The sequence below is a fragment of the Medicago sativa genome, chromosome 3 (genome assembly GCF_051527215.1).
Source record: "Medicago sativa cultivar Bolivia chromosome 3, Bolivia_mono, whole genome shotgun sequence".
NCBI classification, from domain to species: Eukaryota; Viridiplantae; Streptophyta; class Magnoliopsida; order Fabales; family Fabaceae; genus Medicago; species Medicago sativa.
The window spans coordinates 59019233-59043829 of NC_140751.1; the positions used below are offsets into that span (position 1 = coordinate 59019233).

At 32.4% G+C, this 24597-nt stretch overlaps 2 protein-coding genes, 1 long non-coding RNA gene and 1 pseudogene across 4 annotated transcripts; 2 read left to right on the forward strand and 2 right to left on the reverse strand.

Moving 5' to 3' along the window:
- Nucleotides 1-1355: 1355 nt before the first annotated feature.
- On the reverse strand, nt 1356-11266 carry LOC146938652 (naringenin,2-oxoglutarate 3-dioxygenase-like; annotated as a pseudogene). Its single transcript, XR_015031374.1, has 3 exons — nt 10805-11266; nt 3148-3576; nt 1356-1816 (listed from the first exon to the last, which is right to left on the reverse strand). The product of XR_015031374.1 is annotated as a naringenin,2-oxoglutarate 3-dioxygenase-like (transcript).
- Nucleotides 4221-5533, forward strand: LOC146938653 (uncharacterized). The gene has a single exon (XM_085752576.1). It carries the CDS (start codon nt 4362-4364, stop codon nt 5511-5513), a length of 1152 nt encoding a protein of 383 aa, XP_085608702.1. The 5' UTR covers nt 4221-4361; the 3' UTR covers nt 5514-5533.
- Nucleotides 11267-14187: 2921 nt separating the features above from the next.
- LOC146938654 (uncharacterized) lies at nt 14188-19438 on the reverse strand. The gene is made up of 5 exons (XM_085752577.1): nt 18874-19438; nt 15407-15640; nt 15228-15314; nt 14989-15122; nt 14188-14464 (listed from the first exon to the last, which is right to left on the reverse strand). Exons 1-5 carry the CDS (start codon nt 18976-18978, stop codon nt 14365-14367), a joined length of 660 nt encoding a protein of 219 aa, XP_085608703.1. The 5' UTR covers nt 18979-19438; the 3' UTR covers nt 14188-14364.
- A 907-nt stretch (nt 19439-20345) lies between these two features.
- LOC146938655 (uncharacterized) lies at nt 20346-21290 on the forward strand. Its single transcript, XR_015031377.1, has 2 exons — nt 20346-20829; nt 20959-21290. It is a non-coding gene; the product is annotated as an uncharacterized LOC146938655 (long non-coding RNA).
- The last annotated feature ends 3307 nt before the right edge of the window (nt 21291-24597 follow it).

Sequence of the window (24597 nt, forward strand, 5' to 3'; positions counted from 1 at the left end):
AAGCTTAAAAATGGTTTTTCTTAGACTAGGGTAGGGTACACGACTGTGTTGACCCCTATATAGTATTTTGATCATATCTTGAGTTCTACATGTCGAAAAGGAGCCCCTCCAAAGCTAAATGAAAGCTAACACCCATATCTATAACTTTATATGAATCGATTCAATCAAGTTCAGAAACTTTATGTGATACGATTCAAGGATTCTGTGAGTCGATTCGAAATCCCCAGATGAAGATCGATACGATTCACAGATATTTGAATCGATTCGAAGGCCTGAAAAACAGAGTTTTCGGCCTCGGGATCAATCCTAAGTAGTCCCAAACTCCCATTTTTGGACCCTTAACTTACCTAAATCGTCCCTAAATATAACTCTAGGGTTACCCTACTGTTTGGACGTTAATTCCTTCTTAACCTATCTAATTTGACACTCTTTTAGAGTCAAATTCTTAATTGTAATATCTAACTTGGTTCCCTTAGTATTTATTTTTCAACAACAATTTTACCTTCATTCATCATAATCTTTCAGTGGAATTCTTCATCATAACAACAATCCTATCTCAAGAATTAAACAACCCCACAACAAAATATTAAACCCTAGATATGAAGTGATTCTCCCCCTTACCTCGAATCCTTAGAGAAATTTGGGTTGTGGCTAGACGTTGTCGCACTAGGGTTCCTCTTCCTCTGCTGCTCTTTTCTTTTCCTTTTCACGTTCAGTAGAAACTGACTATTCTAACTTAACAGTTCCTATTTATGTTCGGACCAATGCTTGTCTCAATTCCTTTCCACTGCTAATCACTACTATTTTACTCTGTCCCTCCCCTAATTATTAAAAACTTAATTTCTATACCCCCAACTCTTAGAATCATCGTGCTCGGACCCCTCCCTTTGTTTTTTATTTAATTTCTCCACCCATTCTTCACCCAACATTTACTACATATTCTCTTTTCAGCAACAACTTGTTATAGAGGCAAAACAACAACAACAACAACAACAACAACAACAACAACAATAATAATAATAATAATAATAATAATAATAATTACGCTTCACCTATTAATTTCATTTATTAAAATTAAATGTAAAATAGGGATGTTACATAACCAAGCTAGATTGGTTTAGATTGATTCGGTTTAATTTTAAACCAAACCATTCAAGGTCGAATACTATTTCAGTTTGGTTTGGTTTAGACTTTCAATTTTGTCGGTTTTGTCCGAACCACTTACACCCCTTTCCATCCATTACAAATGGAAATGCAAAATGTAAAAAGACAAAAAAATAATAAAATCAAACAAGAGAACCAACATCAAAAAAAGGGACAAATATATAAACAAAAGACAAACAACACCAAGAAGCTCCACCCAAAACTATCTTAGCATACAACGAGAGTTTGAGGACTCATTCAATAGACAATATCCACGAGAGAATAACTTAATACGATCCATCAATTGTTTAACATTCACGACGTTATTGGAGATGAAGACAGTTTCATAACGTGAATTCCATATCTATAAATAATTATTGATATGTAAATTATGTCTAATCAAGAATCTCATTCAAAGGTTTGACCTCAAATTTTGCCTTCTGCAGGTCCCTAACATTCACTTTTGCTCAAGGTAATTGCTCATGTTCCTCCTGTATATTTCAGCAAAAGTGAGGTGTTCCTCCATCACATATTTCTCTCCCTCTCTGACCTTCAAAGGGTACACAATTGCATCTGTTGCTGGATATTGGAATGTTGCTACGGATAAACGGCTGTAGCTTGAATTAACCACTGCCCTGTGATCAGCTCTTTTGAACCGTCCATTACTTAAATACTGCATGCACCACGCGCAAATTAATAATATGTAGTAATAAAATAGTGTACACTACATAGTAGCAAAATGATTACGTAGTATTGACGAAAAGACGGATACTTACGTGCTCGCATTTCCGCTTTTTTTTTTGCGTTAGTATTTGAAAATTATGAATGTCTTTTTTTTTTTTTTTTGAGTAATTCATATTCACAAACTCTTTCCCAACACGTCTTAAAATAATGAGCTTAAAATGATTTTGCAAGATTTGCCAAAATAAATTGGACCATGTGAAGTATGACCAAATAGATATAATTTTATATGAACACTTAATTCACGAGCTATGGCTATTGTATTTATTCAATGACAAGTTTGTTTTTTGTTTTTTGGTACAATTTAAATGACAAGTTTTTAAAGTCTAATAATTCAGGACCTACATCATAATTCACGAGCTATGCCTATTGTATTTATTCAATGACAAGTTTTTTGTTTTTTGGTACAATTTAAATGACAAATTTTTAAAGTCTAATAATTCGGGACCTACATTTTTGTCAAAAAATAATAATTCAGGACCTACATCATAGTTCACGAACCATGCCTATTGTATTTATTCAATGACAAGTTTTTTGGTATGCCCTCCGGTCTCAAATGTAAGAAACAAAAAATAATGCACACATAGTAAGAAAGTGGATTGACCACATTTAAGTTATTATAAAAAGTTATATTTTTTCAATTTTACCCTTGTCTTGGAGTAGTAAAGACATTAAAGAAAAGTGAGTTTAATGAGGGTAAATTTGGAATTGTGGCCTTTAATAAGTTCATTTTACTATACTTTTTCTTATATTTGAGACCACCAATTTTATTTTTTTGTTTCTTACATTTGAAATCAGAGGTACAATTTAAATGACAAGTTTTTAAAGTCTAAAAGATTCAGGACCTACATCATAAGTACAATAATAATAATAGTTCAAGGACATATTAGTTTTTAGCATTGTTTTAGCACTGTAACCAAAAAAAAAAATTAGTTTTTAGCATTGTTTTAAATTTTTTTATTTTTGACAAATTGTTTTAAATTGTTGTAAGAACAATAATTGTGTTGCAATATCGCCCCGACATTGCGAATTTTGCCGTATTAGGGTTCACCTTAACTACACTATGACCTCAATTGCAATTTAAAACCATATAGTTGGTAAAAAAAAAAAATTCACATTTTTCTTTGCATTCTAACTACAACAACAACCAAGCTTTATCCCATTAAATAGGGTCGGCTACATGAATCAAATTACGCCACAGTATTCTATCATAAACCATATTTGCACTCTAACTGCATACAAGAAAAAGAAAAGTGTACTTACGTGACCATGATCTCCAATATTGACAACAAAAGCACCTTCAACTGGAGGAACAGTGATCCACGTCTCACCCTCATCTCTAGTAACTTGAAGGCCACCCACTTGTTCTTGAAACACCAGAGTGATTGTGCCAGGATCAGTGTGTCGTTTCAAGCCAAGAGTAAGGTCAGGTTGAGGGCATTTTGGGTAGTAATTTACCACAATCTTTTGAACCATATCAACACATGCTTTTGTCAAAGCTTCTTTTTCTAACCCCATAGCCTCAGATAACACCTCAAACAACTTGCATGTTAAACTCATTAGCTTCTCACTGTATTCTTCTGTTACCTCTTTCCATCCTTCTGGCTTATCTGGCCACCTTGAATAATCTCTTTCACTAATTGGGTATGAAAAGTATAGCATTCGCTCTCTCCAATCATTCATCTCTTTTCCCTGTAAATAGGAGATCCAATATATAAGTAGTTTGGGTGCATATATAATTATAAAAATATTGATATCATTTTTTTTTTATTTTTATAAATTTAGATAAATATCATTTTGTTCTTCCAATTTTATTATTCTAAAATTTTCTTTTATTGGTAAAGGTCCATGTGTAAATATTTTTGAATGGCTCATACTGGTTCATATTAATGCACCTTATAATTCAATGTTTATTATTTCAGATAGCTTAATATAAATGCATATCAACCAATTCAAAAATATTTTTTTTCTAGCTTGCCCAGCCTTCCTGTTAAAGATAGTGAAGTTTAAGTTGGTTGTGGTTACTTGCTTAGCATGTTTCATTGTGTAACTAATTAGTAGCTCAACAAATTACAGCTGTAATAGTTAGTTAGTAGTTAGTTACTTGAGAGTTAAGTAACCATAGTTGAGTTAGAATATAAAAGGTTCTATATATACCTATGAGTAGCTCTTTTGTAATACGGTTATTCACATGAAATAATAAACAGTTTTCAGTTTCATCTTTTCTTCTTCATCTTGCTCATTGCAAGCTTGATTTGTGCTTCCATGGAGTTTGAGATTGTCCTTTAACATGGTATCAGTCGCATACCAAATCTCAACTCCAGTTATTCTTTTCCTTCCGTTGCGTTTCGTCTCTGTTTCTTCTTCCGTCAATTGCAATTTTTTGCTTCCATAAATTGCAATTTTTTCCTCTGTTTTCTTCCCGTTTGATTCTTTTTCGATCAATTTAGTTTGTTTTGAGTTGTTTTCAATTCATCATGTCTGATGAAGGTTCTTCTAGTAGCTTTCATGGCGGTTTCACTACGCCCAAGAACAAGGGTTATCAAACTAATACGTTGAGTCCATATTTCATGCATCCAAATGAAAATGCTGGTGCTGTTCTTGTTACTCCTCTTCTTTCTGGCTCCAATTATCATTCTTGGTCTCGTTCCATGCAAGTTGCGTTACGATCAAAGCACAAATTGCATTTCATCAATGGTACGCTTCCAAGACCAAGTGATGATGATTATGATTCCATAGCGTGGGATCGTTGTAACACAATGATAATGTCATGGATGAGCAATTCAGTTGATCCTGAAATTTCTCAGAGCATTTTGTGGATGGATACTGCATTTGAAATCTGGACAGAACTCAAAGAAAGGTTTTATCAAGGTGATATCTTTCGTATTTCAGATCTTCAAGAGGAAATTTACACCCTGAAGCAAGGTGAGAGTTCTATCTCCTCTTATTACACTAAAATGAAGAAACTTTGGCAAGAACTAGACAACTTCAGACCCATTCCCACCAGTAATTGTGTGGCTGATTGCAAAGCTATTGCAAAGATGCGTGAGTATAAAGATTCTGATCAGGTTATACGTTTTCTTAAGGGTTTGAATGAGCAATTTTCAGCTGTAAGGTCTCAAATTATGTTGATGGATCCTCTTCCCAGCATTGGCAAAGTTTATTCTTTACTTGTTCAGCAAGAAAGACAAGTGGTTGTTCCATTAGATGAATCAAAGCTGTTAGCTGTTTCTAATAACTCTTTTGCTGGGAATTCTTCATATGGTAAAGGTAATGTGAATGCTTCTCGTGGTAGAGGTGATAGGGGAGGCAGGTCTTCATATGGTAGAGGTAAAGGAATTAGGGCTTGCACTTTCTGTGGAAAGTCTAATCATACCGTTGACACTTGTTTCAAGAAATATGGTTTTCCTCCTCATTATCAGCAAGAAAACTCCATCAACAATTGTACCAATGTCAATGGAAATGAAGAAGAACAAAATTTTGGAAATGTTGAAGATGGTCAGAATGAATCTACAGCTGAGAAATTCTCTCTTACTTCTGAGCAACACAAAGCTTTGCTAGCACTTTTACAAAATTCAAACACTTTGTCATCTCATAGTTTGAATCATATCACCACTACTCATGCATAACGCACAGGTATTATCTGCACCATTCCCACATTACCCAAACCTGATGCTTTATCTCACTGATGGTAATTTGATTTTTATAGGTGCTATAGTTTTTACTTCTGATTTTTATCTATTAAGGTTGAATGAAAATTGAGGGAAATATAACACATCAGTGAGATAAAAATCAGAAGTAAAAACTATAGTGCCTATATTAATGGTTCCATTGTTTCTACAACATTAATAGGCACTATAGTTTTTACTTCTGATTTTTATCTCACTGATGTGTTATATTTCCCTCAATTTTCATTCAACCTTATGTCCATTCCTAAAATGATTAAAAACCTGCACTGCACATTCTTTTTTGATGATTCAAGGTGTTTGATACAGGCAAAGCATTCCCAGAAGATGATTGGTGCAGCTGAGTTAGAAGATGGATTGTATCTGCTCAAGACACCTTTAGCTAGTATAGTGTATACTCCTAGTTTACATTGTGTCAATAATGTCAAAACTATGAATAAAGATTGTAATCTGTGGCATATGCGTTTTGGGCATGCCTCATATGACAAGTTGATTGAAATAAAGAAAAATTTTCCTTGTGTTTCCATTAGTAATTCTTTTGATCCTTGTGATGTTTGTTTTTATGCTAAGCAAAAGAGGCTTCCTTTTTCTTTAAGTACTCATCAGTCTAGTAAAGTTTTTGATTTAGTTCATATGGATATTTGGGGCCCTCTGGCCATCACCTCCATGTTTGGTTTCAAGTATTTTCTTAATATTGTTGATGATAAAAGCAGATTCACTTGGGTTTACGTAATGAGGCTTAAATCTGAGACTGCTACTATCATCAAATCCTTTGTTAACTTGGTTCAAACTCAGTTTAATTCAAAAATCAAAACCATCATAACTGATAATGGTCAAGAGTTTATTTTAAAAGATTTTTACAATGCCACAGGCATATTACATCAAACTTCCTGTGTCAGCACTCCTCAGCAGAATGGCATAGTAGAGAGAAAGCATCAACATATTCTTGGGGTTGCTAGATCTCTTTTATTTCAATCTAATCTGCCAAAAACTTTTTGGGCTCATGCCATTGGCCATGCTGTTCACATTATCAATAGGTTACCTTCACCTTTTTTGTCTCAAAAATGTCCCTTTCAAATTGTCTATGATTGTATACCAGATATTAGTTCCCTCAAAGTGTTTGGATCTTTATGCTTTGATTCTACTCTTCAAGCCAATAGACATAAACTAGATTCCAGATCAAGAAAATGTGTTTACTTAGGGTATAAACAAGGTGTTAAAGGTCATATTTTGTTTGATTTACTCAACAAGGAAATTTTCATCTCTAGAGATGTTATATTTTTTGAACATATATTTCCCTATCAATCAAATGTGCCATCTGATAGTGCTCATAAACCTGCATTTTCTACTTCTGCACAGTCTTTATTTGATGATAGTATCCCTGCTCATAATCATAATCATAATCATTCATCTCCACATCATACATCAATTGATTCGTCATCCATTCCTACCACATCCCCATTATCATCATCAACTGTTGATTCATCTGATTCCCTTGATCATATGAATACATCTGCATCAACTGCATCCCATTCTTCTTCTTCTGAATCCCATGATTCTTCTTCAATGCATAACATTCCCATCATCAGAAAATCTTCTAGAATTCACAAACCACCTGCATATCTAGAAGCATATCATTGTAACTTGCTCAACAATACAATCCATCCTCCTTCTCTATCTGCCTCATCATCATCTGCTGAATCTTGTAAGTACCCTTTATCTTCTTACTTGTCTTATCACCAACTCTCTTCTGCACACAAACACTTTACTCTATCCTTATCATCTAACCATGAACCTACAAACTATGATGATGCAATGTGTGATGAAAATTGGAAAAATGTTGTCAGAGTGGAGTTAGAAGCATTGAACAAGAACAACACATGGATATTAACTTCCTTGCCTGCTCATAAGAAAGCCATTGGTTGCAAATGGGTCTTCAAACTTAAGCTTCATGCTAATGGCACTGTTGAGAGATATAAGGCCAGGCTTGTTGCTAAGGGTTTCACACAGACAGAAGGGATTGATTATATGGACACCTTCAGTCCAGTAGTCAAAATGACAACCATTAGAGTACTTTTGTCAATTGCTGCCTCTCAAAATTGGCTTCTTTACCAACTTGATGTCAATACTGCCTTCCTTCATGGTGATCTCAATGAGGAAGTATATATGTAGCCGCCCCCTGGTCTTATTTTATCTGCCCCTGATCAAGTGTGTAAATTGCAAAGATCCCTTTATGGGTTGAAACAGGCAAGCAGACAATGGAACACCAAACTCACTGAAACATTACTCTCTTCAGGCTATATCCAATCCAAAGCAGATTACTCCCTTTTCACTAAGAAATTTGCTCAGGGTTTCACTGTTATTCTGGTCTATGTAGATGATTTGGTCTTAGGGGGACTGATATTACTGAAATCCAACAAATTAAAACCCTATTGGACAAAAAATTCAGCATCAAAGATCTAGGAACTCTGAAATATTTTCTAGGATTTGAAGTTTCAAGATCACAAGCTGGAATCACTTTATGTCAGAGAAAATACACTCTAGATTTATTACAAGATGCTGGTCTCTTAAGTTCAAAGCCATGTCCCACTCCTATGCAACCTCAACTCCAACTACATAAGAATTCTGGAGAACTTCTATCTGAATCAACAACATATAGAAAGTTGATTGGCAGACTGTTATATTTGACTCACTCCAGACCAGAAATAGCTTATGCAGTGAGTAAATTGAGTCAATTTCTAGATGCTCCTACTACTGAGCATATGCTTGCAGGATTGCATGTTCTCAAGTTTCTTAAAAATAATCCTGGCCAAGGGTTATTCTTCAATTCATCATCATCCCTAACTCTAAAGGGCTTTTCTGATTCTGACTGGGGAGCATGTCAAGATACCAGAAGATCTACAACTGGCTTCTGTTTCTTTCTTGGCAAGTCACTTATAAGCTGGAAAAGTAAAAAAGCAATATGTGGTCTCAAGGTCTTCATCAGAAGCTGAGTATAGAGCCCTGGCCCAAGCTACCTGTGAAGGACAATGGCTCCTTTACTTGGGGCCCGAGCCCGGCCCTGCACGGGCTCCCGGGCTAATGGGCCGGCCCTGGCCCGTATCTTCTTTTTTTTTCTTTCAAAAATCAAAAAATAATTTTATTAAAATAAGTTGAAACCATTCTTGCTTATTGCATTATGATGCCACTTTTATTATTTATATCTTTAATTAACTAGAGCATTGTCATATGTTGGAACCATTCTTCAATGACAAATTTATCTTGAGCATATGAGCAATGCATTTTTGGCAGGGTTTTACAGTGTGCCTGTGGAATCTATAAACACATTTTGGACCTATCTCTTGAATGCAAAAGGTGTTTAATATACTATAATCTTGTATTATCATGATTAATCAAGGTTTATAGAAATTTAGATAATTCCATCAAATGTATCTAATGAAATCTATAAGAAAGAAAGACAGAAAGATCCATGCACCAGCAGAAAACAAATGCAGCAATGGCGACAAGTATAAGCACAAATTTAGTATGTTCAGTAAGACAGTAACAATGAAAAACTGCAATCCTTGTAGTTTTTCAATGTTAAACCAGTAAAACCATCAACAACTGCAATTCAATAACAAATTTTCATAGCATCAAGGAAGCTAAATTCATTATCTATAAATACGATACACTGAATCAGCATATACGGGACAAAGACAAAAAAAATTGTATTTTTTGGCGGGCTTGCGGGCCGCCCGAGGCCCGACCGGGCTAGCCCTACCGGGCTCCGGGCTTTTTCGGGCCAGGCTAAAAAGCCCGATAACCGATTCGGGCTGCAATTATTTGGCCCAGGCCCTGCATTTTATTCGGCGGGCCGGCCCGTTTTGACAGCTCTAGTTTCATGAGAGGACTAAACACATAGAGATGGATTGTCATGTAGTCAGAGACAAGGTACAAGAAGGTGTCATTCATCTGTTGCCAGTATCATCTAAAGAGCAAGTTACTGACATACTGACAAAATCATTGCATCCTGGTCCTTTCAATAGTCTTCAGAGCAAGCTTGGCATGATTGATATCTACTCCAACTTAAGGGGGGATGTTAAAGATAGTGAAGTTTAAGTTGGTTGTGGTTACTTGCTTAGCATGTTTCATTGTGTAACTAATTAGTAGCTCAACAAATTACAGTTGTAATAGTTAGTTACTTGAGAGTTAAGTAACCATAGTTGAGTTAGAATATAAAAGGTTCTATATATACCTATGAGTAGCTCTTTTGTAATACGGTGATTCACATGAAATAATAAACAGTTTTCAGTTTCATCTTTTCTTCTTCATCTTGCTCATTGCAAGCTTGATTTGTGCTTCCATGAAGTTTGAGATTGTCCTTTAACACTTCCCCCCAACCTAACTGATTCATCTTTAAAATTGGTACCATTATGTTTTCAACTAACTCAGAGTCGACTGAATCTATTTTTCAAGACTCCCCCTCCAGCCAAAGGTTCCACCATAACAAAGTAGGGACCCATTTGAGAAATCTAGTCCTCCCATTTGAAGAGAAAGTGTTGGTTGGTTGCAAGTTGCAATTTGACAAATTCTAACCCATTTGAAGAGAAAAGTCTACGTAATGCACAACTTGTGACACACCGACATTGATTAGGGACCCTGTCCATAATTAGAACTTATTTTGTGTGTGTATAGTTTGTGTGATATGTGTAAACATTAAACCGAAAATTGAACCAAATACACAATATTAATCAAGACTAATGGAGTGAGCTGACACTTTAAAATAACTTTGCACACACAATTAAGAAAACATTTATAATCGCCACATCAATCAATTAATGATATATAGAAATTTGCTAGAACACACTCACTAGTTTTTATGTGCGGGTGTTTTAGCAAGTTATAACTAAAAAATTGATAAATACACCTCAAGGTGTATGTTGCTATAACACACCTTTTAAAAACTAAGTGGGTGTATGTTAGCAACTCCTACAGACATTTGCTAGAATACACCAACTTATTTTTTAGTCCAGATCCGCCCATGTTTAGAACGAGTATTTTAACAAGTGATAACTACAAAATGGTTAAATGCACCTAGTAAAACACTCCCACATAAAAATTAGTTGGTGTGTTCTAAGACACACTTAACCCTCCAATGGCTTTCCGCTCCAAAATGTAACTCGCAAAATACACCCTAAAAATGCAAGTGTGTGAAAAGTGAAAGAAAGAGAAAAAGAAGAGAAAAAAATTCTTACTACTACGAAGCCACCCTTTTTACCACCAGACATGTCAAACCGAAGCTTCTCTTCTAGTGGCAAATCAAAGAACCCTTTAGAAAAACTTGTCATCTCATAAATGAGCTTTTGATCCACACCATGATCAACAACTTGGAAGATACCCCAGTTCTCGCAAGCTTTTGCAATCTGGTCACAAATCTCTACTCTGCGGCCAGCAACGTCGTCGATTCCGGCGAGAGAAATAATTGGAATCTCATTGCTTAACTGATTGTAATAAGCAACTTTTGGACGAGTGCTTTCGTCCCTGATGAAACTAGACTCGAGTGTGTTTTTCTGAGGTAAATAATCGAGAGTTTTCGCTGGTGCCATTGTTTGCATGAAAAGTTAGAAACGTTTCAATGTTTTTTGTTTTTTGGTTCCTCTTGGCTTTTGTATAATGCTCGGTTTCTCTTATAAAAGTTGTGTTATTGTGATCGAAGTTAATTGATAAGTTGCACGTTTTTTTTATGTGTGCCAATAATACTCTTGTCGGAACATTATTTGTGTAATTATTTTATGGGAAATGTTAACGAGTGCCCCCAAAGTACTCTTTAAGGGTCTTAAATAGTAACTTATAAAAAAATTATGTATTCAATGCATTGAAAATTGAACTATTTGAATTTCTTTTAAAAATATTTTCCTAATTTGGTATGTTTAAAGAGTGCCCGGGGGTATCTTCCAAATGTAGTAGTTGGCAATGGATGGGACATTTGTGAAACAATTATAATTTCTTTTTTGGGGGCTGAGCAATAATTATACTTTCTCGATTCCATATTAAGCAACACAGTTGACTCTGTCACACATACCAATGTATATATTTTATCTTTAATATATTCAATTATTTATTAGAAAAATTATGAAAATTTAATGTTTTAAAAATATTTATCGAGATGAATTCAACAACATCTTATATAATACTCCCTCCGGTCCTATATAAGAAAAATTTGGGTCAATAAAAATTGATGTATCTGGTTAAAAAATTAGACCAGATACATTAACTTTTGTTGACTGAAATGTCTCTTGTAAATAGGATCGGAGGGAGTATTATTTATCTTTGTATATTAGTAGAAAAATGTGGTCAAAATATGTTAGATCAATGGTGCACATTTTCAAATAGATCTACAGTTAAAACTCTATGAATTAATAATGTCAGGACCGAAGAAATTTATTAATTTAGAGAGTTATTAATTTATCGATAAATTAATAATTATTAATTTAAAGAGTTTTTAAATAATTATACTGTACATGCCAAACAAAAAGGCAAATTAATCTATGCCTCTTAGAATTACGTTGCAGCGAACCTTGGGACTCAACGTAAATTAGTAACTACTGTGTTCATATGCATTGGAAATCAATAATGACTTTTGAAGTACAATAAATGTAAACAAGAGGAACAAATGTGTTCAATGTATTCTTAATATATTTTTTTTTCAGTTTCTATGAATTATTAATTTATGATTTTCTTGGGATCGAAAATTATAAAGGGATCTCCCGAAAAATTATTATCTTATTATTTTATCGAGTTTTTCAATTTTTTACATTGGCCCAAGTCAGGACCGGACAAATTTATTATTTTAGAGAGTTTATTAATTTACCGAGTATTAAATTAAAGAGTTTCTACTGTATTGTGGGATAGAGGGAGTACCAAATAAAAGGAAAATTGTAAAATTATAATTTACACCAATTCCCCTAAAAAAAATTACACAAATTATTTGGTTTATAATATGAGAGAGATATCAATAGAGTAATGTGAGAAGTATGTAATGTGATAAAAAGAGATATAGCGGAAAATAAAGGCATAGAAAGAGAGATAAAGAAAAATAAAGGCATTGAATGGATGTTTGAGAATTATTATACAAATATAAGGGTGGTAAATAAAATAAGAAAATTGTAGATAACTAGATATAGATTAACTAGAGGCAATGGTGAAGCTAGTAATTTTTTTACAAAGTGACCAAATATAACAAAAAATAAATTAATATATTAAATTTAACCCATAAAAAAACATTCACGATAATTTTACTTATATAAATTAAGTAATATTCATACTCTAGCCGTCACCCCTTTCTTCTTCTTCTTCTTCTTCTTCTTCTTCTTCTTCTTCTTCTTCTTCTTTTCAGAGGGGTGATTTAGAGTCAATTTTGACCCAAAAATCACCCCTCCAAATTACTTTTCCTTCTCTCCTAATTGAATAAGTGATTTCACATATTTTTTGTTTTCTTTCGTTTGTTTTTGTGATTTCGTCGTCTCTGAACGACACTGTTTGTTTTGATTTCCCGTCTTTGTGCGGCGTGTTTTTGATTTTCCGTCTTAGTGCGGTGTTTATTTGATTCAGTTTGAAAGATTAGCTTTGAACAAGTGCAGATCCGATCAATGTATATGACTTTGGCATTGTCAACGTTGCAGATCCGGAGACATGAGTATTCTGGTGACATGAATATAGTCATATTTGTCATATTTGTAGGCATATGCACTTTGCCGTTTTATGCTATTAACATGGATGTTGTGAGTTTGTTCACATGTTCATCCTTTTTGTTTTTAGCGAATTTGGATTTGTATTGTATCGATGTACTCTATCAATTTGAATGAATGAATATCGTTTATTTTTGTAAAAAAAAAAAGAAGTAATATTCATACTATATATAAAGAAAACTACTCACTTCAGCTCTTTTGGGCTGACTTTTTCTCTTTCCAAAATGCCCTTAATTTTCAATTCAAAAAACACAGGTAACAAATAGATAAGAATAAGTATAAATATTAAAAAAAATGTAACAAACATGATATTAGTATATATATATTTGTCAAATTTTCATTCCTTTATTATTTAAAAAGTGTAACAAACTAGATAAGTATATTTATATTTACTTTTTTATTATCCTAATTATACCCTTAAACAACTTTTTTCTATAAAAATGATTGTTGTTGATGTCATTAAAAAAATAAGAATTTAGATTATATAATATTTTTTTATTATTGGTGTCATTGAAATAATTAATCATGATTAGTTTATTTGTTATAATTTGATGGAAAAAATAATTTATATTTTTAATTTTAATCAAAACCAAAATTTCAAAAAAAAAATACCGTTCATAATTTTTAAACGTAGGTGCAATAAAAAGAGCGGAAAGACGGGCACGTGAGCGTACGTGCCAGTCTTTTCGCTAGTCAAAATAATAAAAACTAACAAAACTCTCTTTAGTTAGCTTTTATCAAACAAGTCGTAATGTGAAAATATCGCAAAATAGTAGTACTATATCGCTTTATTTCATACTCTTCAAAAAAATTCAGAGTTGGGTTATATTGCTAACTATTGTATTCGACTTAACAGATTACTCATACATTAACCTTTCCAAAACACGATATGATCGAAAGGGTAGAATAAAAATGTAATAATTTTAGATGGTCATAAGCCATATTAAAATAAAGAATCTAGATTGACAACAAAACAGAAGAATGCATGTGAATACATATGGAGATCCTGAGTATAACAAAATTATTAATCACAAAAATTCCAACAGGCTGAAGACTAGTGTCAGTTTTTATTTTAGGGCATTCATTTTATCCCTCAGGTAGTAGAGTTTGGCTCTTCGAACTTTCTTCTTGTCAAGCACCTTTATCTCCTTTATGTTAGGTGAATACCTGTCATAAGAGTATCAATTAGCTCAGGAATAAGTAATATGACTTCAAGCACAATTAACTTTAAGTCAGAAGAACACACACAAAACACGTTGAACTGGATTCCATGCACACAAACACAACACATTAAATTCATAGTCCAATAAAAAGTATTTTTCTAAACATAAGATGTGTTTGAATAGGTTTTTGATGAACCCCAAAGTGCTTTAAAAAAGCATATACAGTTAGCTCGTAACTAGAATTCAAATAATTATTCATCATAGCATCATCAGGTTCTCAGTGAAGCAATTTATTTTACTCTCTTTTGTGGGTGGCAAGTGAAGCAATATAAGCATTTCCTATTTTAACTACACACTTCTTAAAAGCCAACAAACAGAGACATGTATAACAGGATTATGTTTTACTTTTACCTGTACAAAATAGCAAGTATGCAAGCAAATAAAGAAATTGATAACCCGGTTCTACAAAACTCCGGCCAATGTGCGGTTACAAGCAGATATATATAAAATATGAAAGGTAATACTTACAGTGGGAATAGAGACTCAATCCCAACCCCAGCTACCATCCTTCTAAGTCTGAATGTAGTGTTGAGTCCACAATTACGCCTTGCAATAACAATCCCTTTTATAATAGAAACACGCCTCTTGTTCTCCGGTACTTCCTATGATATATGACATAACAGTAAACAAAAGATCGCATCAATCATATGAATAAAAACTACACACAGCACAAGTTTGAATATATCTTCAAAAGCAAATTTTCATACCACTTTGAGCTGCACAATATAACCAGGCTTTATATCAGGTACCTCTCTCTGTTCTTTCACCTCCTCCACTGCTTCTTTGTCTAAAATCTAAAGGATATAAATAAATACCAACAATTTTTACAAATGATTAAACAACACGAATCCCTTTATTTAAAACAAAACACAGAGAAGTCACATGCCTGCATAATGTGCCTTGCGGTTTTATCCAATCTCTTGAATTTGATGCGGGGAGGCAATTCAGGTTCTGGTAAGGAACTATCTTCAGAAGAATCAACAGAATGTGTCTCGGTAGACATAAACCTGCTTCGGAAATGAGGGACAAGCACAGAACCATGCTGAAATGAAGGCAATCTAGTCAAACCATTACCAGACTCAACTCTAGAGAATACATTCGTCTGAGGAGACACTGTAACCTACACAAGAAATGGTGACAAAAGCAGTAAGCACCTTAAGAGATTATCCCAACTTGGATAAACAACTTTTTTAATTGAAACAGAAAAACAACTCATATATACAACCAACAAAAGCATGGCATAAGAAGTGCACAAAGCACAAAAAGAGCCAACGAAAAATTCCAAACGCCCAGACCACAACAAGCACACAGCCTGCTAACACAGTATGCAGATAACGTCAAAACAACTAAACAGTACTCCTAATTGCTCAACTAATGAAACAGCCTTATAACCTGCCTTCATTGGATCATGAAGCATCTAATTAAAAAAATCTAAACTGAACAGCACATGTGCCTGCACTAACACTAATTCCATCAATACAGTTAATCAACCCAATATCCGCAACACCAGACCCAGCTCTGCTTAGCACCTGACCTGTCCACACAAACCAGAACTGTGGACACCTAACAGCAGCAAAAATCAGACAGAAATTCCAGTAATGTGATAAAATAAAGCATGCCATATTATCATCATGCAGTTTAATTCAGCAAACCACCAACGCGTAGACAAAGCAAGAGGATTGAACATCCATTGTGCAACTAAATATTTGAAACCAGATCCTTTCAAATGCAACCAATTCCAAGAAATCACTTTCGAATGTAACTAATTTGTCATAAACACTTATTAACGAACCATGTGCCCGTCACCAAGTTCATCAAACCTAAGCTTCTTATGTTTTTCCTCAACCATACGATTTTAACAAACACCCCCCATACTTATCAGATTGAAAACCATTTAAACACTTAGCAAACCCCTTTCTTTAACAAAAACATCTCTCAAATTACCAGACAGTCACCTTTATGCTATAAGTGTTTATGCATAAGATATTTCTATAACAAAAGATAAAATTACGTCAAATTGTTTTCATATAGGCTATAAGCTGTAAGCTGTTTCCATAAGCTATCCTAAAAAGCTTATGCAAATAAGCTGGAAACAACTTATGAACATTTCATAATCTATTTTCATAAGCTGTCTCAGAAGTGCTTTAGCCAGTATATAAGCTCAAATAACTAAATCGAATCGAAAAAGACCCGTAACCCAAGCATGAAAAAATGAAACAACACAGCACATTAACGAACCTAATGTAACATTAAATCCAAAGAAACGGGAAACCGTTTTATAATGAAAAATTGGAAGATTTTAGCATTCAAAATAGACCACAAACAAGCAGCAAACCCAAGCATGCTAAATTTAAGTTCCACTTCTTTTCCTCCATTAAATAATCCCATAAATAAGCTGAGATTGTTGCTTCCTACTCTTACCTTATGTTAAACCAAACTCACTCATCCATTTAGCAAGATCCACCCAAACTTTAGAGAAAATAAATTTCAAATTGTTTTCATATAAGCTATAAGTTGTTTATATAAGCTATCCTAGAGAGTCTATGAAAGTAAACTAAAAATAACTTATGAACATGTCATAATCTATTTTCATAAGCTCTCACAAATAGTCTCAGACGCGCTTATGTCAGTCAATAAGCGCTAATAACTTGATCCAAACAGACTCATATCCCAAATTCCAAAGCATATGCAAAAGGGCAAAAGCTAAGCACAAGCATGAAAAATGAAACAACGCAGCACATGAACGAACCTAAGCAAACTATTTAGTCCCTCTGGCCTTAATTATAAGCAAAAGTAGGTCAAAGAAAGTTCATGTATTTGGTCCAAAACTTGAACCATACATTACCTTTCTTTGACCTACTTTTGCTTATAATTATGTCATTCAATTAAATTATTCATGTGCAGAGATTATGAAAAAAGATTACATGGTCCGTACAATGAGCATAATATCTCCCCAAGAGCATGCATTACTCAAGATGTCAGAACCTCTAAAAGACAAAGTCTTATGTCATATAGACTAACTGATCATGAAGTGATTCCATATAATGAAGTAAACGATGAAGGGGACTTTGTCCATTTTGCATTATTAACAGATTTTGAACTTATTAACTATGCAGTATAATTATTTAATAAAGTGTGGAAAAATGCTATTATTTAAGAATTAGATGCTACAAACAGAAACAATACTTTGGAGCTCATCAAACTACCAACAAATAAGAGAGCTATAGATGTGAAATATATCTAAGCATAAAGCAAGATTAGTTGTTAGATGTTTTATGTAGAAAGATGGACTCTATTAATTTGAAATATAATAACTATATTAAAGATTTAATCAGTATCTAAAGAAAATTAAGCATCAAAACTATTTTTATCTGAAGACATTGGACCCCCTGTAATGGAATCAGAATAGTGCAACATCAGTTGATCTAGGATCCTCTTAAATCCAACAAGAATGTGATCTGTGGTGGTCGACTACTTTGACTTACTTCCCTTACTAATCCTGGATCCATTCCAAATCAATTGCCTCATTAATAACCATCCTTATCAAATAATCAGTACCACTCTGCACTCAAGTACCACTACCATGCATAAATTATACTGCACTTCCAAAATTTTCTTTCCTCCCAAATTGTGAAAATGATACAACAACCTCTCATCCTCATTCATGATCATAAAGTACTTCTAGAAACACCTAATACCACTAATTATACTCCACCACATATACCTCTCCACCTTATACGTACCCAAATTGGCCAATGCCAAACATACACCTCCCTGCACTAGTTTTCAGTGTGCTCAAATAATAGCAACTCGTCACCATGTGCCCGTCACCAAGTTCATCAAACCAAAAATCTTGTTATGTTATTCCTCAACTATACGATTTTAACAAACACCCCCCATAGTTATCATTGAAAACCATTTAAACACTTAGGAAACGTCGAAACCTCTTTCTTTAACAAAAACAGCTCTCAAATTACCAGACACAGTCACCTTTATGCTATAAGTGTTTATATGTATAAGATATTTCTATAACAAAAGATTAAAAAACTTTGCACATAGGCTATAAGCTGTTTCCATAAGCTATCCTAAAGAGCTTATGGAAATAAGCTGAAAACAACTTATGAACATGTCATAATCTATTTTCATAAGCTATCTCAGAAGTGCTTTAACTATTATATAAGCTCAAATAACTCAATCGAATCGAAACAGACCCGAATCCCAATTTTTCTACAAGCATGAAAAAATGAAACAACACAGCACATTAACGAACCTAATGTAACTAATTCATGTGATATTCAATTCAATTATTCATTCAATGATGCATAAGCATTGAAATGAAGTGAAAGTGCTTACCGTGGAGAAAGAGATTTGGCGGAGATAGGTCGGAGATTGAAATTCCGATGAAGAGCGAGTGAGAGATGAACGGAGGAGTGACGAGAAGAGTCTCCGTGAAGCCATGGCTGATTCGTAGAGAGGAAGAAGAAAAGCTTTGGTGTTGGTAGGGTTTATGGTTTGCGAAGGTTTCGTGTAGCGTGACTGAACGATGTCGTTTTGGGATTCGGGTACTCGTTCGGAATATAACCCGATTCGACCCGAATTAGTGTGGTGGTAAGGGTTTGGTTTTTAACAATTCACCCATCTCTCTCGATTAAAAAATTAGTCCATCCGTTTCTAAATAAAGCTTATCAAATAAACAAATTTGACCCTTTATATTTATTTATTTAATTAATTATGTATGCGGTTCATATAATGAGTTTTATTTAATTTTATTCCAAACTCATCAAAAAAAATATTTTTATTTTTAAATTTTTTTATTACGTAGACTGCCACGTGGCAAAAGTTGCATAGTCAGCAGCTGCCACATGGGCTAAATCATGTCAGCTCAGCGAAAAAGTGGGCCCATAAACTTTTTTAAAAGATAAAATTTTGCAAGAGCCTTTTTAATAAAAAAAAAATATTTTGCAAGGACCAAACGTCAAACAAGCCCTATTTGCAGAGATTATTTACATATTTAAGTCTTTTATAAATATGAGAAATGCTAACAAGTGTCATAAGGACACTTGTTAAGAAGCCTAAAGAAGAAAATTTATCTGAGGGTTGATGCATTCAATACATTGAAACTTGAAAAAGTGATTTTTTCTACATAAAACTTATCGATTACTTTATATTTTAGAATCTTTAACTAGTGCTCTAAAGACTTCATTTAAAAACTTACCAATTGTACACGTGTGAACCATTTAAGAACTTCAAATTGAGGATCTCCATTATGGATACTCTAAGGACACTTGTTAGCAAAATTCTGTAAATAAAGGTATAGTATTCGCAAGTTGGGTTAAGTTGAATTTGACCAAGTTCATCCTAACCAACCAACCATCTTTGTTTTGGATGGAATGTTCAACCCGTATTTTTAACATTAAATTGGACCAAACCAAACCAATCATTAATGGATTGAATTAGGTTGAGGTTGGTGTCATGCAAAATAATTACTTTTGAAGTAAAAAAATGGTTTGTCTAACATATTGCACATGTCAAAGGAACTAAAAATAGTAATTTTTTTATTGAAAAACATCAATTATTTATTAAAAAGATATATATTTAATATAAAATACACAAGTTTTAAGACAAACTTACCATTTTAAATATTGGTATTTATAAATGCTTTTGTTTTTCAATCATTAGTTTGGTATTTATAAATGATATATTCCATGTAATGCTTTTGCACTCTAATTTTTTTCAAATAAGTAAAATAAAGAAGAGAAATGATATTTGTACAACCATTTTGTGACAACTTTCTCTCTCATACTCTCGTGATATTCTTTTCCTCTCTCTTCTTTTTTCTCTCTCCATTATTTTTGACCAATAAGAAGAGAGAAAAATAAGGTTGTCAATAAAGTTGTCATGAAATTGATGTACATATATCACTACTCAATAAAGAATACTTGTGATTTATCCTTACCCCTCATGAAAGGTTATAAAATAATAAAAATTTAGTAAAAAAAAAAAATATAATAAATTTTTATGATTGGTACGTTATGTATGTGACCTCATTACTATGTGTTGCTAAATAATTTGACACAACCAACCCATTGATCTACTTAAAAGACAATTACTGTGAACAAACAACAACTCCAAAAATGCTGAAAACTATTTAAAGGTGTAAGGAGATGATTAAGTTTTTGAATTATAAAGTGATAAAGCTATTGGTTACATTCAAAGGGTGAGGGTGGATTAATACGGTTGAAACCGGAAAGTTTACTTATGTTACGATTATCTTTATTTCCTTATTTCTTTTTTCAACGAACATTGAGGGTAAGCTAATTTTTATCCTTTTCAAATTTAATTCTTTACATTTTTTTACAGTATTTAATTATTTACTTGATAAACAACATTTCATCCATTTTAGTTATATTATTTTATTCTTTTTTTCTTTCATTCCAGCGGGCATTAGATGTAATGTAATAGAGTTACTCATTGTCCAAAGATACATTGCAATATTGGTTTTGTACTAAGGTGTTTATATAACCAATGTAAATGTGTTAGAATTACTCAACTAGTAGATTTTGTGATCAAATGATTTTGTATTTAGTGCCAGACCTCAAGAGAGTACACAAACGCCATGCTCGATCTATTTAACGAATTGTCATTTGGTTATTGTGTTGGAACCCAATAATTTGAATTTCTTTCCTCTTTATAATTTCAAGAACCTTGTGGTTATGAATCTGTACTATATGAGACGGCAATGAAATAAAATAAGCTAGTAATTAATATTATTTAGATTGTGCTGCTAGGAATGTAAATATTGTTATGACTCTTTTGTTCTTCTTTGGTACACCTTGTGCTAGGAAGAACATTTTGATTTGGTAATATATTCCATTTTAGTCTTTTCAAAAAAAATATATTATTTAGATTGTGCCACTTTGATGTAAGTTCATACACTTGATTTATCTAAAAATTATTATAAAATACATTTAACTGTTAAGTTTGAAAACCATGTTTATATTACTTATATGTAAATTAGTTTTTCATGATATTTTTACACTTGTGATTTTTTGCGCACTTCAATTTATATTTATCTTTTTTTTTTTGACAACTTCAAAAGCTTTGTCCACTTTTAAAATTTTTGAACACTTCAAAATTATAATTATCTATTATAATAAATGTGAAAGTCTCACATTATTTGTGTATTTTGGCATGACGACGTCTTCAACTTAACATATTTGTCTAGAGAAATGATATTTGTATAACTATATTTTTACAACTTTTGTGACAGCTTTCTTTCATACTCACATTATATTTTTATTTTCTTTCTCTATTGCTTTGATTTTTGTGCCAATACCCTATTTATTTATTTTTTAAAGGGTTAATAAGGGTTTACCCCCTGCCATTTGGGCGACTTTTGATATACCCCCTGTAAAAAAAAAACTTGGAGATTCCCCTCAGTAAAATGAAGATTCTTTGGTTTACCCCCTCAGTGCATATGTGGCGTGCTGAGTCAGCTTTTTTTGATTGCATGACACGCTGACTGTATAATTCTTTTAATTTTTAATTTTTTTTAATTACATCTCACTTATATATCTTTTTTAATTTACAATTAATTTTTTTTGAAAAACAATTAAAAAAATAACTTAAAAAAAGCCTAAACTACCCCTAATGCTTTAAAAAATAAAAAAAAATTCTAGTTTTTTTTTTTTTGGAAATTATAAAAGAATTCTTAAAAAATAATATTATCTAACATTTTTATTTTGAAAATTAAGTTCCAGAAATTTTTTTTATAAAAATATATGAATTTTTTTTCTAATTTGTTAATTTCGTAAACTATTTTATAAAAATTATGGAATAAAATTTTCGAACTTTTTTCTATATTTAATTTCTCTGAAAAAAAAATATGAAATTAAGATTTTGACAATTAAAATAAAATTGAATTTTCAGATTATATAATTTTCCATATTTTATTTTCATATATTAATTGGAATTTTTAAAAAAAATTCCAGATTCTTAATTTTTAAATTTTTTTATTACATCTCACTTATATATTTTTTTATTTACAATTAATTTTTTTTGAAAAACAATTAAAAAATAACTTAAAAAAAGCAAGATTATTAAAAAAAAAACTTAAAAAGAATAATATGTCATGTATATGTTCCTTTCTCTAACTTAAAAAACTTAAAAAAACCTTAAAAAAAAGCAAGATTTTCCAGAAACTTCATATTTCTTTTCTAACTCATGTATATGTTCCTTTCTCTTTCTTCTTTTTTAAGTTTCTTTTCCAGAAACTTCATGCTTCCCTTCTTTCTTCATCCTCATCTTTTCTCTTCCAATATCTTTTCTCTTCCAATTTTTTTTTCTTCAAAAACTTCATGAAAAATCAGCAACAACATCAGCACAACAACAACAACAAATTTTCGGATCTAAACTCTTCCTCATCATTACTCCTTTTAAATAATTTAAAACAATAACATTAAAAAAAAATCACAGAGAGAACAACAACAATATTGGTGGTTTTTTCAAACCCAAATTATTTTTCACTCTCTAACAACAACAACAACCTTCTGAATCACCACCAACAACACTCATTATTTCAATTTTAATTTTGAGAAAGGGAAAAATCGATTTTGATGGTAACCAATTCATAATCCGAAAATGGGTCATTGGGAAAGATTGAAGATGATGAAGGATTGTGATTGGATCTAAAAATTGGTCTTTGTAAAGGAATGTTGTTGCTGATTTATGAAAGAGGAATAGAGGGAATGGGTTGTTGTTGTGTAATTTCTGGAAAAAGATGATGAGATTGATGTTGTGTTGATGAAGATGATGAAGGAGAGAAGAAAAGAAGAAGAGGCGCTGGAGGAGAAGAAAAGAAGAACAAAAACAGAATATGGGAGAGAAGAGAAGGAAGAAGAGGGAGAAGGGGATTTACGCAGGAGAAGAAGAGAGAAAAAGAAAAGGGAAATTTTTTTAACTTATCATTAAGGGTATTTTGGGTATTTCACTTTTTTAACATTTTTTAAAAAATAAAAAATATGATGTGTCAGTGCCACGTCACCCATCGTTACACAGTCAGCACGCCACGTCACCATTTTTATCCAGTCAGATGCTGACTGTTGGCTTTGAGGGGGTAAACCAAGGAATCTTTAAATTACAAGTGGAAATCTACAAGTTTTTTTTTTTACGGGGGTAAACCAAAAGTCGCCCAAATGGCAGGGGATAAATCCCTATTAATCCTTTTTTAAATCTATAGTTCTCCCATAAGTTGTCATACAAATGGTTGTTGAAGTAACACAACTCATTTGTCTATGATTCTATGAACCAAATTCAATTTTCCTTATTGTATAGAGATTAATATATTTTCCATTTTAAATTAAAATGTGCATAGTTAAAGTCAATATGATTATTTAAAGTAATAATTTATCATAAGAATAACATGGGATTTCAAATGAACATATATCAGTATTTGTTAAAGAATGAAAGTAAAGACTAAGGATGCATTAGATCCGCTAAACAGTAAGCATTGGATAAAATAACATAAGAGAGAATTACACAAAACAGAGCAGAACAACACAAGACAAACTTTTATAATATTTAATATTTTTTGGTCGTATAAGATTTTTGCGGAAAAAGTATTATTTTGATATATTAGACAACTTATACGTGAAATAAAAAATTGTGTTGTGGTTTAGTGGTCACATCTTTGTATTGCTTTCATGTTTTTGAATATTTACCAAACTGGATTACAAGTTCTATTATTTGTTTTACTGATATTAAAAATTCTATTTTTCTATATGAAAAAAAAGATATTACAAATTCTATTTTAACTGAAATTCCGAGCTTAGTTGAATAAAATAAAAAATTCGATAACTTTTAGTTTGAGCCTTATAACGAAAAAATAAGTATTTGATGAGCTTTATTCTCTTGTTACCCACAAAGCAGACGTGTGCAGTAAACATCAACTGATACAAGATCACCAAACATAAACTAGAAAAAGAAAGAATCAGTTTAGAAAACAACCATAGGAGTGCATATAACTTTCTTGTTAAGGGATTCCATTGCATACATTAGGTAATATGAGCATTGTTCTTG

Coding starts and splice junctions, on each gene's coding strand:
- LOC146938653 (XM_085752576.1), top strand. CDS start 4,362: ATGTCTGATGAAGGTTCTTCTAGTAGCTTTCATGGCGGTTTCACTACG.
- LOC146938654 (XM_085752577.1), bottom strand. CDS start 18,978: ATGGCTTCACGGAGACTCTTCTCGTCACTCCTCCGTTCATCTCTCACT. Junction 15,641..18,873: donor GCCAAATCTCTTTCTCCACG/GTAAGCACTTTC, acceptor TTTCTTGTGTAG/GTTACAGTGTCTCCTCAGAC. Junction 14,465..14,988: donor ATTGAGTCTCTATTCCCACT/GTAAGTATTACC, acceptor CTCTTATGACAG/GTATTCACCTAACATAAAGG.